At 45.2% G+C, this 17,017-nt stretch overlaps 1 protein-coding gene across 4 annotated transcripts in view; it reads right to left on the bottom strand.

Annotated features, from left to right (window-relative positions):
* The window catches only part of TENM3 (teneurin transmembrane protein 3), a 562,504-nt gene that overhangs the window by 48,957 nt on the left and 496,530 nt on the right, over positions 1-17,017 (bottom strand). For 3 of the 4 annotated variants that reach the window (XM_036011778.1, XM_036011777.1, XM_036011776.1), the window contains 7 exons: positions 15,568-15,784; positions 14,457-14,576; positions 13,405-13,666; positions 8,561-8,828; positions 7,104-7,247; positions 2,636-2,885; positions 1,954-1,974 (listed from right to left, as the gene is read on the bottom strand). In XM_036011778.1, coding sequence (XP_035867671.1) covers positions 1,954-1,974; positions 2,636-2,885; positions 7,104-7,247; positions 8,561-8,828; positions 13,405-13,666; positions 14,457-14,576; positions 15,568-15,784 — 1,282 coding nt within the window. The remainder of the gene's footprint in view (positions 1-1,953; positions 1,975-2,635; positions 2,886-7,103; positions 7,248-8,560; positions 8,829-13,404; positions 13,667-14,456; positions 14,577-15,567; positions 15,785-17,017) is intronic. The other variant, XM_028526435.2, reaches the window with a different exon arrangement.

The following is a 17,017-nucleotide window of genomic DNA, read 5'->3' on the forward strand; positions in this document are numbered from 1 at the left end:
ACCGGGCGAGCGATCAGGGACCGTGGATCTAGTAACGACGGACATCCACATAAAAGCCAAGCTGTGCGCGTACATGCATGGCACACATTGGGGTGCACGTGCAGCCAGGATGACACACAGAGGAGAGGGGGGACAGAGGGTCATGAGAGAAGGGTCACAGTGAGTATCACTACCAAACGCCATGAGTTAGTGCATCCTGGGTTCGTTCCATCAAGTGTTGTTAATAATAATGTAGCTCTAACTGCGTAGATTTTTTCCCCAAGAAAGACATTGCAGTGCCAATTAATGTGTCAAATGATTATGAAATAAACCTAGCATTTTGAATACCCAGGGAATTACCCCGTGGAAACCTAGCCACTGGGAGCCATAGAAACCGGCTGTGGCACAGGGGGAAGAACATTCTTTTCGCTGTGGTTCAAATCTCTGCTCCTCGTCTCCAAGTTCTGCATCTCGGGGAAGACACTCGAGCTCCTGGGGGCCCCAGCCCCTCCCGTGTAGCCCCAGGGCTGCGGTGTGGACCTGCAGTCCTGCGCGGGGAGTATCTGGCTGAGTGCCTGGCATGCAAGAGGCCCGCTCGCTCGTTAAAAGGCAGCTGCTTTGATTGCTTTTCTGCAGAGCCTCCAGCTTCCTCCCCGTTAGCTGCCGCGCACGCCTGCTCGTCTTCCCTCTCCCCTCCACGGTTACCAGGAAGGCAAGGCCAGGACAGTGTTGATATTCTGCTGTGGTTTCCCACAGCACAGCTTTGCGTGTGCAGGAGTCTGGAGCAGTTTTAATCTCAGCACGCGACTGAGCTACTCGCTGGCAGTGCCAGCCAGAGCCACAGGGGGTCTGGAGAGAGAGAGAGAGTCGTGGGCCCCTGCCTGGTCCCAGTGATATGCAACAGCCACCCATTTTTTTTTTTTTTGCAGGAGAGCTTTGGGTTTGATTTCCTAGTTGTCAGCCCCTTTACAACCGTTTACACGGGTTGCATTGCCACACCAATCTCAGGAAGCCAGGTAAGCGGCTGCACATTTTTCCACCCGATGCCATTTCCTGAGGTGTGGGAATGGCCAGGCTGGATCGAGCACACCTGATCTGTGTCGCTCTTGGCTGGCTTTATTTTAAAACGAGCTGTCTTCCCGCTTTCCGCTGTCTGGAGGGGCGCTTTCAGTCCAAGCGGCCTCATGTTAGCTCTTCCTCCGCCTGCCCCCCCGCTACGGGTGCACAGCGAACAGAGTCTGGGATGCTTCGGAGCCTCTACATCACTTCACCCGCACTCATCCTGGGCTCCGAAGAAAAGCCTCCCCCACCAAGGGAGTCGATGGAAACATCCCTCCTGCAAACGCCAGTCTAGTAACTCTCTCAGCCCAGGACGCTACAAACGACAGCAGGGACGGAGCTACCAGGAAGCTAATGGGTTTACCAGGAGCTCGTCTGAGCTCCTTCCAAGTCCAGCTAGGGCTCTGGCAGCAGGTTCACGCCATCTGAGGCTTTTTAAAAAACTTGCCAAAGTAAAAATATTTTGAGTCTCTTTTCCTTGAGCAGAGTCCCCTGCACTGAATTAGCTTTGGGCCCCATAACCCAGGAGCTGCCCCGGCTGGCAGCCAAACTAAACTCTCCTGGGCTTCCTCCCGTTACGTTCTGGGCGGTGGGACTTGGACAACGTAAGCCGGCAACCACAGTTTAGGGATAGTTTTTGTTATATGAAGATGTTCATTATAATAACTTTTGGGGTCTCAAAATGTACTTAATTCGTCGACTTGAAAACACTTTTCAGATTACATCGCATGACAGAATTTGCAATATATTGCATAATGTTCGCTCTTTAAGCGGTTTTAATTCCTTAGACGTTCTGTGATACCGAGTTCCCCCTCTCATGACAGAAGGGTGACAGAAAACAAATGTCAGGGAATCACAGTGGAATGTGAACAAGGACGTTTGAAATATACAATAGCCTTTAAGCAAGATGCTTACCTATGTCTAAAATCTTTATTTCTTGGTGGAAGCAGATAAAGAAGGTGAAAGAAAGCACAGTTAGAAAAGGCTCCTAAAATATAGCGAGTTGAATACTGAGATCTTAATTCTTTGTATGGAGGATCGCCAGCTAAAGCAGCAATAACACTGGAGATAAATTTGGTAGGTCAAGGCTTCTCAAATAATTTACAGAATAGAGTGATTTTGATAATCACATTTCAGTGAACAGAGCAAAGACAACAATTTGTTACTTCAACTATTGACATTATGGCTAATAACATAGGGGAATAATCGTAGGAAAATATTTTATGCCTCAATTTCAAACACTGAAATAAGAGACTAACAGTATATATCACAAGGTTATTTATTCTAGAGATAACTAAACAGACCTAAACATCAGAATTCTATCCTGCCAGAGAACAGAACCCTCGCAGGAATCAGTGAGATATTTTATATACTAGGTGACTTCATACTTGTTTATATATTTGCAGCAAAATATATACTCGCATATGTTGTGCCTTCCCTAACTTTATAATCAAAATGAACTTCTTTTTTCTAGGGAGAACTTGAAACACCGGAAAGGCATGTTTAAATAAATACATCAGGACATTAGATTTAACATTGTTTCCCCACAAAGGCACATTTAGTTTTCATTAAAATCCCGAATTAAGGAAAGACATACCTTAGTTCTAAGACACTCGTGACGTTTCCGGAGGGGAATATCCGGCGAACGTAGTTGAAATCCCCCACGTACAGGCTGCCATCGATCCCGCACGCCAACGCCACCGGGGCCAAGAGTTTGTTACCGTCCGCTTGGCCGTTGCAACTTGGGCACGAGATGCTGCGCCTCCGCCCGTTGCCCATGATGCTGCTGACCACCGGGGGCTGCTGGGAGATAAACTGGTTCTCCCCGTTTCCCTTGTACAGTATGCCTACAAGAAACAAAACACGTTTTTCTCACAACGGAAAGTGTAAAGACGAAAAGCAAAGAGGTTCCCTGTAGCTCGAACTCCAGTTGAATGCTACTTAGGCTTGGACTGGAAAAACTTTTATTTAAAGTTCCATTGGGAACCATTCCATTCAGTCGCCTACTGGAAAATATCACGTGTCAACATGCGTAGACGACATGCGAAAAAAGCCGTCTGTTAGGAATTTAAAGAATGGCTGGCGAAAGAAACCAAGGACGGACAAGAAGAACTGAAAACCCACAGTCTCCACATCAGTGATTCTCAAACCCGGCTGCATGGTGGCACTGACGGGGGAGCTGGAAGAAAATACTGATGCTTGAGTCTCACCGCCAAGAGATTCTGATGGAATTGGTGTGGCTGCAGCCTTGCACTGAGATTTTAGAGAACTCTCCAGAAGACCCTAATGTCAACCAAGTCGGAGACCCATGTTCTAAATCATGTTCTTTAGGGAGGAACCATTATACCTAATTGTTAAACAATGTTGAAAATATTACAAATTAATCCAATTAATAAAATACGCACCGTAATATAAATTTCTTCCTTAAGAGTTTATCAGTTTTTGTCAGTTTTTGAGTTAAAAATACTTTATGGAAAACAAAGTTAGAGAATCTATAGCAAACCTCCAATATTCTGCGATACTGTCAAAGAATATTCTTCTTGCTGATACTGTTGTCTGATATAAGAAGGCATGTTCAACATTTCAAACATAACAAACCTGTTGTGGAAGGGCCAATTAATTATTTAAAGTGATTCTGCTTCACGGCATGGAAGTGTCAATGATATTTTAAGAAGACAAAATGCCAATCTGTTCCCTTACGATATCATCAATGAAACTCTGAGAAAAAATTCCAAATGAAGATGGAACATTTTCGTAGTCAGAAAGCAGGGTTGAGCCGAGAGTCTAATTTTAGTCATCTGTCGTGGCTGTGGCACAAAGATCAAAGGCTCCATTCTGGTCTCGTGTCATTGCCCGGCCAGCTGTCATCGCTCCACACACACTTCGTGACCCTTCCCAGCGTGTCATCTGCCTAAACCACCTGCTGCTCTGACCTGAGAGCTGTACATGCGGTTGTGACCAACTGTTCCACATCGCAGAGCAGTTCTCCAAGCCAACGCGCACCTTGTTTAGCAGGTAAACCGTGAAGAGAGCCAGCCCCATGAACGTACAACAGGAAACTAGAGAAAGTATATTTTCCTTCCACTCTGGAATAATTTTAAAGTGAAGAAGAGATCAAAGTAATTATGTTCTCTTTATAGCTCGGCCCATTTGAGGTGAATTCTCGGATTACCTTTTCTTAATGCTTTGCTATTTGGGTGATGGAACAATCCTAGCAAATTCACGTAAGGAAATCAGGAAAGATGAAATGGGTTTATTCATATTTATGAAAAACTGTCTATGTAAGACTAGATCATAACAATAGATCAGATGCATTTTGCCTTGAATATTCAGGGAACGCATTGCTGCTACCTAAGATCCTTCTTTCTGTGATTATGTTATTTGATAACTATGGAACTGTGATTCCCTCTAAGAGCCAGCTCTGTAATTTCCATCAGAAGGGTGCTAGGAGCCAGCCCACGCCCTTCTGCACCTGACGCGTTCAGTCATTACCACGGGCAATTAACTGGTCTTCCGCGGTTCTCCCCTATTAGGACAGAATAGAGAGATGAACATCAGAATATTTATTTCCCTGTTCCAGGGCGCCTGCACGAGCACCTGTCACCGTCTCCATTTGTGCCTTCCCTTCTTCCTTGACGCATTTCCATAGCTCATCCACCTTGTCAGGGTGGCAAATCACGTTGTTGATTCAATTAGACATGTGTCACTTTGAAGAGCCACTGCTTGTCAGGCTGCTCTTGGATACGATTTGAAATCACATTCAGTTCATTCCACAAATAGGTTACCTCACATTTCAAAATAACATGTTGTTTTATAATTTATGACAGTTTTTTGGAGGACAGAATTTGGGCTAGTCCAGTTCTTACATCTGAGCTGATATTTTGATAAAAGCTAACTCTTATTATTCTGGTAGAGAGTGTGTGTGTGTGAGTGTGTGTGTGTGTGTGTGTTTTTACCATACATACGTGCTCAGGATATCTCCAGCTTTCTTAACCCCCCTGAAGACCACACTGAGAGTTGGGCATCACAACAGCATTGAACTCCAGAGGTATGGACCTTCCTAGCGCTCTCTGCTTGTAGCCTCTCTCTTGGTTCATAACCTCATGGATGAGATCCCGGGGCTAACTGGTTATGAACTTGACCATTCCGTCTCAGAATAACTAAAATGCATCTAGAGAGGTTTCCCTGAGTTTCACTGGTAAAGAACTTTGGAAGGCACAGAGCAGTGTGTCAAATGGTGTGAAATACAATTTCGATAACTTAATCAAGAGCAGCTGCCTGCAGAGTTGGCGCGGGCTCTGCATTCTGAAAGACCACGACGAACCCTTGTGTTGTTGACACTGCACACTTGCCGCTACTGCTGCTCACGTGCCTTAGGATGGGGCAAACAAAGCCTCCGTCCTCCGTGGCTGGCAGGCCCACGTTTCCGAGCTGTGTGCTTCACGGGGGACTGGTGGCTCTGCTCCCACGCTTCTGGGGTGCAAACCGAACTACAGCCCGACGTCCAGGACACAGTTAGAAAGGGAACAGCGCTTAGCACAGCTATGAAATAGGAGAAGCGAGAGGGGATTTCTGTCTGGTTCTTTCCTTAGTGTTGATTTGCTCAGTTACTATTCTCTTTGGGAGGTCATGCAGCAGCTAGCCCTGGCTTGGAAACTGCTTTAGATTTAGTGTATTTGGAGCCTGAAAATATATCCTCTCCAAATTAAACAAATTAAAAAAAACAAATATCAAAGCAACATTAATCTGGAAAAGTGATCATTAATCACAGTCAAATATGTAGTTTTATTGACTGCTACGTTCAGTATTCTGAACTGCCCAGAAACCTCTGCAAAGTCAAAGCTAGACTATTTCATCAAGACTGAAATCTCCTTCTCTGGTTATCTGCAAAGGGAGAGTCGAGTTACCACCTTAAGGTTCTGCTTTTCTAGAAAGGACTTACGAAGTACCTGAGATGTAGCCATTATGAGGACAGAATGTAAAGACAACAGCATTTATATAGTATAAATAATATTCTTTATGAGATTAAAGTAATTTTGCAAGTAATTTTTTTCTTTTGGTTTGTGATAGCTGAAATATGCTTTTTTTTTCAGAGGACATCCACTTGTATTGTAAAGTCCACTACAAGATTTATTCTGGATTCTTGCTTTCTTCTCAGATTATGCATTTATTTTTTCCTAGTATTTAAAAAGTCAAATAACACTATATGTAACCCAATTTGAGTGTAAGGATATTTTTTCCCCCTCAAGTACACTCTATGAAGAACTGAAAAAAATCTAGACCTTCAGAATAGACTACTTACCTAAGGGTTAAGATCCAGTAGTAACAGTTTGGTAAAGTAACATGAGTTTATATTTCTATTTACTGAAAACGAACTCCCCCTCCCTCCCTTTTGGGTAAACCTTCCTAAAGCACCCCGGATCCACTCATGGACTTCCTGTGGCGTCAGACACTCCCGAGCGAATCCGTGGTGAGGACGCCCCAAAGGGCGCCAAGGGCGGACACTCCCATTCTAATGGGAGAACTGTTTTGGTAATGACTCTGTGAACACCAAAGCATTTGTTGGAAGAATATTGTGTAGTTCCCTCTTCCGGCTAGTACAGGCTTTAAAAGCATAGATGACCCTTGAACACGGGTTTGAACTGTGTGGGTCCATGCATACATAGATTTTTTTTCAATAAATATGTACAGTAGTGTCAATATATTTTTCTCCCTTACGATGTTTCCTAATAAGATTTTCTTTTCTCTGGCCAACTTTATTGTAAGAATACAGGAGGTTATATACATAACATGTAACATGAATGTTAATTGATGGTTTATGTTATCAGTAAGGCTTCTGGTCAGCAGTAGGCTATCAGCAGCTGAGTTTGGGGGGAGTTGAAAGCTACGTGCTGACTTTTCACTGAGCAGGGGATTGGCGCCCTTAACCCTGGTGTTGTTTAAGGTCAATTGTATATCCTTATTTTTCCCTACTAATCCTAGTCCTGCCATACACATCGAATAGAATGTTGAATATGATGCACCTGAAGGTGGGCGATGGTAGCTCTCATTGGACAAGACCTTACCGTTCTGGACGTCCAGCACGTGATGCTTATCCAGTGTCCACCCGCCCATGTTGGACGCATCAAGCTCGTAGCCTTGCAGGACGGCGGTCCGCTTCTCCCACAGCGTCAGGTCCAGGCAGGACTCGTACTCGTACCCAACTGACACTGGAACCAAGACAGGTCAGAGGTCATCGGTCAAGTGCGGCAGGGCTGCGACTTATCTCCGTTATTTCCATAAGTCTGCTTTTTTCACAATCGTGTTCTGAGACCCTATTTTCCATTTAGTTATAGGCAGTGTTTATTTTTTTATCTGAGAAGATTTAATCACATCAAAGATGTTTTTCTAAAAACATGACCTCCATATATTATATTTATATTGATTTAATGGAAACTAGTATTTTTTCCCCCAAACTACTCTTTACAAGGGGTTCACAGCACAGAATGAAGTTCGGGTTGGGCAAATGGTTCAGTAATTGTCTCAGATAAGTCAGCCCCAAATGGCGATCAGATGATAACCACTGAAAACCATATGTGCTACCTGAATTATTGGAGCTATGTAGTTTCCACGAGCATTGAGTTAGGAAAAATTATTTACAGTAAGTAAAATGCAATACAATAAAAAATACATTGTCCCATTATCAGGAATGAACAATGACATTAACAGTAAAGTAATATGAACCGATCAGAAAAAACCCCTCCGAGTTTACAAGGAGACATGGATTTTTAACATTTGGGACAAAGTGAAGGAAGCGGCAATTATCTGATGGATTTGAATTATTTAAGTCCAAGTTATATATTAATTTCAGAATATAGTGTTTGTTCAATTAAAAACTAGTAGAGCAAAGTACGTGTTCTCCTCTGTGGTCAATGTTCGGAGCCTGAATTGGGTGCTATTCTGTGTACATCTCAACGTGTCAAAGTTTGATTCCACGTTCTTGCCGCCCAGGGACCCAGTGGACCTGACTGACGTACGAAGAATATTCCTTCCTTGAACTGACCGGTCCTTATAATCCAAAGGGCTAAAGTAATTTTTAGGCACAAATGTCTGACATCCTGTTAAACATCACTATGAGTGGAAACTACACCAGTTGTTAGACACAGAAAATGATAAAAAAAGGTAAGGAAAGTGAGGGAGATAAAATTGTAAAAAAAAAAAGAAGAAAATAAAAAAAAGGGATGCAATAAAGAGAAAAAACATGAAAAAAAATATGACAACCCGAAATCTCCTTCAGAACATGCTTCTAAGGTCTAATTGCGGCCTCCCCCGAGATGATACATTCTGTTTCTCCTCATAGGCAACACACCCGTTTCCCGTGTTATATCTGAGCCAACCTGCGCGTAACTTCCCTGTGACGACAACCTTACTGCCTCTCTACCTGCTCATCCATTGGCTTCCGTGGGTTACAATTATTTGCAGGTTAGTTCTGAACCAAGACAACTTTTTTTTGATGTAGCATATACATTTACATGGAACTTACCAACAGCTTCGGACAGGCCGTAGACCTTCTGGTTATATGCATCTGTCTTATCCCAGATGAACGTGTAGGCCAAGTTCGGCGAGGCGGGAAACCACTTTTGAAAGAGTCTCCCGACCACAGCCACCATGAGGTGGACCTTCATCAGGTTAAACGGTATGACGGCCTGGGTCATGGTGACCTTGAGCACGGACTTGTACCCGGCGGCTCTGGAGCTCAAGTAGGACAGTTTCAGGTCTGTCCCTGGGATGGCGGTCTCTTCATGCAGCACCTAGGTGTGCACAAAGCGAAAGCACCGAACTGTGACTGCGTGCAGCTACGAGATAAACTGTATGCAAAAACCAAAACAAAACAAAACCCCCAAACCAAGTAGAGCAAGTGAGACACGAGAGTCAGGGTTCACGAATAGTCGTTGGAGCTGTTATCTTACTCAACGACTGGATACACCTCCGACACCAGCCCGACTGCTCTCCACTGGGCAGCATCCTGTCGTCTGTTCCGAGTTCCTCACACCTCAGGTGTCCCTCCTCCACACCTCGGGGGCCACTCCTGGTGCAGCGGCTGCTGTGGCTGCCCCACCAGGCCGACACGTGCTGCCGTGTGAGTGTGCGGTCACAGCGGCTTCTCCCTACAGCCCCCCCACCCCCACTCGAGGCCCTAGGGGGGTGGAGCGGACATCTGGGAGCTGCCTGGCTCAGAACAGGGACGTGGTTGGGGTGGAGATCCGGGGCCCCCCCCCGCCCCCCGCCAGCTGCCTCAGGTAGGGACGAGACCTCTGCTGTGGCCTCATCGGCTGGCCGGCCACGACTCACAAAGGCAGGAGTGATGACAGAGCCCACATCCGTGATGAAAAGTGATATGAAAATAGCACATTCTCATAATTAGCTAAATAAGCTGGGAGTCACCACTGATTTTCGATGTGACGGTAAATGAATTACTAATTGAAAGGTGCATGAAATATCTCCCTACGAACAGCTAATGTGTTATTGAATGCATGCTATAAAAGACACTATATACCTTCTGAAGTGAAACTGGGCTGTAAAAAGTTAATATAATTACCTGCATGAGAATTATCTTCTTTATACATTATTAAAAAAATACCATAGTCTTAACCCTGCAATTTACCCATCAATGTGACGGGCTCAATCAATGCCCACAACTTTATACTGATGTATGCAAAACCCATCATGCCAAAACACTATTGAGTTATTTTGAAAAATATATTTTGCATAGTATACAGAAGTCTTCCTAGAGATTTCAGGGCCTCATTATTAACGCTCCCACTGGTTTGGTGAAGAACGGCAGCTCCCTCAGAGCCTTACAATGCAGAGTGTGAGGTGCGGGGCTATCTGCGTGCCAGACGGGGGCCAGGCCCCCCCTTTCTCTGCAGAGAACCTCATGGCGTTTTCAGAGGCTTCCTCAGATGGCCCTACCAAGGCTCACCGGGCAGACCTAAAGGACGGCTCTTTCCCGTTAGAAAATCTTAGAACATGGTGCAGTGTTCAGAAGCGTTTCTCTCCCCATCTGCTCTCACACAGAACGTAGGGATGGTGTACCTCTGCCACCTCCAGGTTTTGATGACTTAAGGGGAAACATGGATACCGAGGATGTAGCTGTTGGTTCCAAAGGGAACACTCAAACAGTCGGAAGAGGCACAGAAGAACGAACTGAACAGGCTTCCGTCCTGGTCGGTGATCGGCGTTGGCACGGAGAGGAACACGGCGATGCTGTGTAATGGATCCAGAAGGCGTCGCTCTCCTATAATAGACTCATTGATCACAGCCGGGGTTCCTTCACCGAGCACACTGAGTCCAGCCACAGGTGGTCTCCAGCAAAACAGTTTCTGAACATGTAGGAACGTTTTAGAGCTCTGTTCGGCAGAGGGTGACCGCTGCATGTAAGATCGGCAGCACTTTTGTTGGGCTGAAGCGTGGAAGGTAGACAAACCGGACAGAACTCGCTGTTTTCCCCTCACCGGGGTGAAGTGTCAATGGGCCAGTCTGAAAAGCAGATTCTGTGACTCTGGAGTGGCCCGGAAAATGCAAGTCATTGAGACCTGAAGCATAAACTTTACTTCCTCTTCACTTACTTTCAAAATGACTTCTCTGGAATTCGACAGGTTTTGTGTGTATCTATAAGGCAATCTTTCATGACTGTATTTCCCGCAACCTTCTAGGAGGTGCTTCTCTGTTTCAAAATATCATGTGCTATCCTAATTTTAATAACTGACTGCTGTCTTTTCCGTCATTCACCCACCTCCATGGAACAGATATCTGTAATTCAGTCCATTAAAACATGCGTGTCTCCCAAGTCATTTGAACTGACCATGTGATCCTGTATTAGTGTGAAAAGCCAGTCCCGCCCGAGGGGAAAGATAAACCATTCTGCCTATTTTTGGGCGGCTGTGTGATTTGAACGTGCCACTCTGGACCCCATTAGCCATTCAGTTAGAAGCTGCCTCCTGCCAATGCCGCCTTCCAGCTCTCTGTCCAATCCATTCCCTCTTCTCCGCCGCCCCTGCCATTGTGAGCCCTGTCCATCTGTGCGCTGGGTGTGCGCGGAAATTCAGTGAGCGCTGGCTCTTCACAGATCTCTCTGCCTCCTTCCATCAATGAGGCATTTCGTCACTGGAGTCAGTGTTAGAGAAATGCTGGAAAAACTTCACTGGTCCTCGGGCTCCCTTGGCTTAAAGAATTCAAGATCTCCATTGGGTGGTATTTCAGGGCCACCCAGAATCTGGCCCCGATCTTTCTCCGTGCATGCCCTCCAGGTACGTTGTTCACCAGTCCTCACACAGCATCGTTTGTTTCCACCGCCACACAGTGGCTCGCACGGTTTCTTCAATCTTAAAGCCGACTTCCTCGGGGACACCTTCTTTGGCTCCTTAGGAATTGGGCTCTCTTCTGAACCTCCACAATTCTTCATTCAAATCTTTATCATGCTTAGCGTAACAGGATGCGTGCCTTTTCATTCTTTTTGTCCTAGCAGAATACCTGGTACCTAATAGGCTCTCAGTAGATTTTTCTGTCTATATTATGGAATGGAAAAAAAAAAACCCTTCATGTGTTCCAGAACTGTGGATTTGAAGTCTATTGCAATGACTTGGTTTGCTGGAAATTTGCCACCTGCAGACAGGCACTGCCTCTAGGTTAGGTCTGTTTTTGGGCTGGTGGACGAGTTCAGCTGCGGCACGGTGGGCCCTGGGGAGGGAGCGTTACACTGAGTAGGTTACAGTGAGCTTCTGACAGTGTCTACTGGAAGTCGGCTTGATGTTATGCAGTGCATGAGCAAGGTGTTTCTTCTGTATCATAGTTGCCTGCGAGCATTTTCCGTATTTTGTTATCCTAGACTTTCTTGGCTCCCTTCTTCTAATCTCTGTCTACTCTCTCATCCTGTGCTTTAAGTACATCTATAAAGTTGATGACTCCCGAATTTGCCTCTTCACTCCGCACCTCTTCCCTGGACCCCACCGTCGCAGGGCCACTTCTTACCCCCTCCACTCCAAGCACCTTTGGCCAGGCCACCGTCATGTTTGCTGTTGGCTACTGAGGCTGCTTTCTGACCGGTCTGTTCGTTCCAACCACGGAAGACCAGCGCCTTCCAGTTACTCAGAGGAGGACGTCCGTACCCTCGCCACACATGGTCTTCGGTGATTTGTTACTCGTGCGCTGCGCCCGTCACCCCAGCCCCACCCGCTGGCCCCTCTGCCGTTCCGCGAGCCGGTGGAGCAAGCTCTCCCCCAGAGCACTCGCCCTTGCTCTCGGCCCTGCCTGGAATGCTCCTATTTCTAAGGGTTATTCTTTTACTTAAAGTTTCTGCTGAAATATCATGCTATCAATGAGAGCTTCCCAAACCACACTTGATAAAGCTGCCCTCCATCCACTTTACCCTGCTTTGTTTTTTACAATGTCTTATTCCCAGCCTGACATATATTTATGCATTTGCTGTCTCCTTCTCTCCCTATTAGCTGGTAAACCCCTTGGAAGCAGGTACTTCCTCTGACCGATTTTCTAATCTGTCACATTCTGACAGCATCTGATACGAAGCAAAAATTCAACAAATATTTGAAGAATGAATGTGACAAAGCTGATATGCGCTGTTAAATTTTAAAGACCATGTATTTTTCCTTAGCTATTTATGAATAAAGACCATTATTATTGTATCAAATGTCCTGCCTCGCAGACCTGAAAGTCTTTCTAATTGGAAACACATAGGAAAGAAAACAACATCCAGATACTTCATTAGGTAAAATGAACAGTGAAAACATGGCCATTGTAAAGAAAATTACATATTTTTTAACCTGTGGAGAAGAGGGCTTTCTGATTCACAAACTATAGACTTAAGAACTGAAGTTTTAAAAATATATCTGAGTAAATGAATGAACATTTTCTGTCAAAAATAACCTCCTTGAAAACATTTTTTCACTCACAGTAAAAACTGAACGGTCAGTCACTGAGAGAGATGACCACGCAGGTGACCACCTGCAGCGAGCCGGTCAGCAGGTCCGGCACATACAGGCGCTAGAAACCCTTCCCAGTGAGAGAACACACCAGCACAGATATGATTAGCTGTTGAGTTTAATCTCTTTTTCCACCTGGCTGCAACTACTAAATACATACAGGTGTACCCTGAAGCGAAGTAGTTTTGAGTAGATCTTCAAGAAAGAACTAGATATGCCACCCTAACCATACCTGTTTGGTGTGTGCGCACACACACCACATCCTATAGTTCCTTCTACAGAATTACTTAGAATTACTGGAATGCTGCCATCCTTTTTACACATTCTTTGGAAACCACACGATCTGGAAACGGTTTATTTGAAAGTGCTGCCTGCTAGAATGTTCTACCTGTGTTTCAGGAATGATGGGGCTGTCTTCCGGGGAAGATCTGAAGAAGGTGGACAAGGGCGATGACACGATGATAGGGTTCGGCCTCACGAACCCGCTCAGGTCACAGCTGGGGATGTCGTTCTCTTCTTTCTTCATGACGAGAGTGTCCATCACGTAAAAGACATTCCAGGGAATCCACACAGTGTGATACTGCGTGAGGAACGGCGCCCGTTCGAACACCAGGGTTAGAGAGGCCCCACCGTTCGCCACCAAGTCAAACCTAGGAAAACAAGACATGCCCAGTGAACCATCCGGATCCCATGGGATGACTCCAGACCATTTAACCTCCTTAAGTCAATGTGCTTTACAAAGAAAATCAACTCTCCCCCCAAATTTTGTATGAAGTAGCTTCAAATCTACAGGAACTTTAAAGAATTAGCCAATGAACACTCATATACCCTGCACTTGGATTTATCAATTTATTGACATGTTCCAAATTCACTTTATTATCTACCTGCGTATTCCTTTTCCAGAATCATCTCAGCTTAGGTTGTACACACTATGCAATGTCACTCCTAGATATTTCATCAGGAACCTTCTCTGACCAAGAACATTCAAAACCACAACATTAACCTGGGATGGTGTAGCTCAGTGGACTGAGTATGGGCTGTGCACCAAAGGGTCACTGGTTCGATTCCCAGTCAGGGCACATGCCTGGGTTGCAGGCCAGGTCCCCAGTAGGGGGCGCGCTAGAGACAACCACACATTGATATTTCTTGCCCTCTCTTTCTACTTCCCTTCCCCTCTCTCTAAAAATAAATAAATAAAATCGTACCCACCCCCCATTAACACTATCATCATGCTTTAGAAAATGGCATCAACTTCTCAAGAGCTATATGAACATAGGACTCTAAATTTCTGCTACGTGGGCTGTCACAGGTTTCTGGAGTCTGAAAGTCATTGTACCCCTATATTACAAGGGCCAATAAAACATGCCAGGTGGTAGAAGACTGTCTAGTTCTTGCACTTACAATACTTCAAGCACAGACAGTGCACTGGGACAAACTCACATGCCATCCTGCCGGGTGATGGTATATCCATACTCTGGGTAATGGAAAAAGGAGACATTGACTCCAATAAGCGGGGTCCCATCGGCAGTGAGTACTTGGCCTCTGATGACGGACGCGAGGCTGTGGGAAACACAGGAGAGGCAGAATGAACATTTGTCTTCTCGGGCCGGCAGGATGATGATGTAGAGATAATTCAACCTCGAGATAAAATAACAGTATTGCACGCAATCATCACTCACAAAAACCAGACTGAAATACTCCCAAGACAATGTCCCTTTTAATTCCATGTAATTCACATTCCGTAAATGCCTAGTGATTCACCCTGGGCTTTAATTCATTGCAAGCTGGTTTTGGAGAGTTATCTAAAGCAATGATTTAGAGATGAATTTTAAAATTATAAATTGCTGTTTTTTCCCCCCCATAAATCACATATCTGGTGCTTACATGAAGAAAAGTATACTTTCCAATTAATTCCGAGGCAATCTGTAAATCTGCAGGGACCCAGAAGGACAAGATTTAAGGGGGCAATAAGGAACATTTGTGCAACAACTTTTTAATCAACGGCGGGGTCGAACTGCATTAATGCCGTGAAATTGTGGCAGACCCAGGAGTTCTGGAGTAAATCACCTCCTCCGCTCCGTGAGACGCGAGGCACCTGCTTTCACTTACGGGCTGACTCTCAGGTCGTTACCGCTCTGGAGAGCCCCAGTCACATGGCTCAGGCAATCCTACTGCCTTGCCGTTAGCCGTCCCCTTCCACTCATTCATAATTTATGTTATTTAGCGAGCTCAGCTAAAAGAAAAAGGGCACTTCTCTTTTGCCTTTTGGGGTCTTTTCACCGCTTCTTTGGAAACATTTCCAACTGGGCTGCCTAGTTAAATGAAGATTTATTGACTCCTTAATGGGGTGTCCTGTTCTGTCGCAGGCACGGAAACGGACCAAGTATGGGAACGGTGTCCAAAGTGCTTGACATGCCAAGTCGGGAGAGGCATGTGCCGCAAGAGGAAACACCGTGTTTAAGAAAGCCCTTTCCTCAGATTCACAGTGGTCAGCATTTCGTGGAACTGTATGCTATCCCTATGAATCTGTGTCAGGAAAAGCAGCATTAACCTCTTATTGAAAGGACTCTCTCCGGGTATAACGTGGGTGCTATCGGATCCTATAAGAAAGCTGATTCGGTCGTAGAAGGATTTGGCAGCTTGCTGAGACGGGGATTGTAGGCTTTGGCTAATGATGTCCTGCGGGTCGGGCAGTCCACGGCAGTAGGGCTGATTCTGGCAGGAGCTCTGTAAACAGCAATCAGGGTCCATGCAGTCGACCAGTCCATCTGCGGAGAGGGACATGAGCCAGTGAGAGAGTTGCCCTCCCTGTGCTGCCATGGGGAACGCGCTTTGTGTGTGGGTCGGTTTTTTCATGGCGAACGATTTGTTTTCTCCCCCCACCCCCCATCTGAGAGCAATTCCCATGAGGTACACTTTCTGGAAACAGATGAAATATAAACACAATCCTTGCAGCTGCTTTTGTATAAAGTAAACGTTTAGATTGGAGACAGCTGAAAAGAATCGTATGTTGATTCTGACTAAGAAATAAAAAATCACTAATTAGGACAGTCTATTAGCAGCGTGAAGTAGTATGGATTGGTTTTAAGTACAATTACTCAAGCCTCCTATATTTCAGAGAAAGGGCCCTGGGAGCGAATGTGGCAAGTGTGCGTGGTAAATAAACAGGGACCTACCTAGGGCGAAGTTCTAATTTGGGAGAGGGTCAGAAAATAACAGTCTGTGAAATGAAGCCGATACAAATCAACACAAAATAGATGAGATTAGTCAACCACCTTTCACAGAAACTGCTCTCCCAAGGAAGATGAAAGTGTGTTCCAAATAAAATTAAGGTCATTCCTCACATTTTAAACAGGAGCCTGGGCCCTGGATACGCCTCTCTGAAATGGAGGAGTTCATTTAAAATGTGGCAAATGTAAATAAGCCCAAAATGCTGGTGATCATGAGAAACTGTCACAGAACACTGACCCACAGCGTGAGTGACATAAACAAGTCACAGCTACGAAGACTTTTCGGTGACTTCTCCGGGAACACCAGAGGCGGACCACATTCAGTGGCCCATGGACGTGTTTGGTTTGAAACGTACGAACCACCCCGTTCGTGGGTAAGAGTGTCAGGTTATGACGGTTTGATCACACGTTCCTTTAAGCTCATATTTCACTGACCAGTTGATACATACATTTTCATCTGCTTGCCAATGATGGCACGTTTCTCAGTATTGATGAACAAAAACATTGTTTTTTGAGGACTTGACTCCCTCTTGGGAGAACTGACAAAATAGTTTTAAGTTCTTCAGACCTAAGTATCAGGTGTTGGCAGGGTCCTATTAGGGCAAACTCAGTTGAAAATATCTAGTTGACCTATATATTTTATTTACACAAGTGTTTCAAAATAACTTTTGTTAAAAAACCATGCTAGCCAGTTTTTTTTTTTTGCTTTAGGCTGCTCTTCTTAACAGAATAGAAGCTCGCCCCTTCGTTATCTGACAGTAAGGGGAGACC

This window comes from Phyllostomus discolor, chromosome 11 (genome assembly GCF_004126475.2).
Source record: "Phyllostomus discolor isolate MPI-MPIP mPhyDis1 chromosome 11, mPhyDis1.pri.v3, whole genome shotgun sequence".
NCBI lineage: Eukaryota > Metazoa > Chordata > Mammalia > Chiroptera > Phyllostomidae > Phyllostomus > Phyllostomus discolor.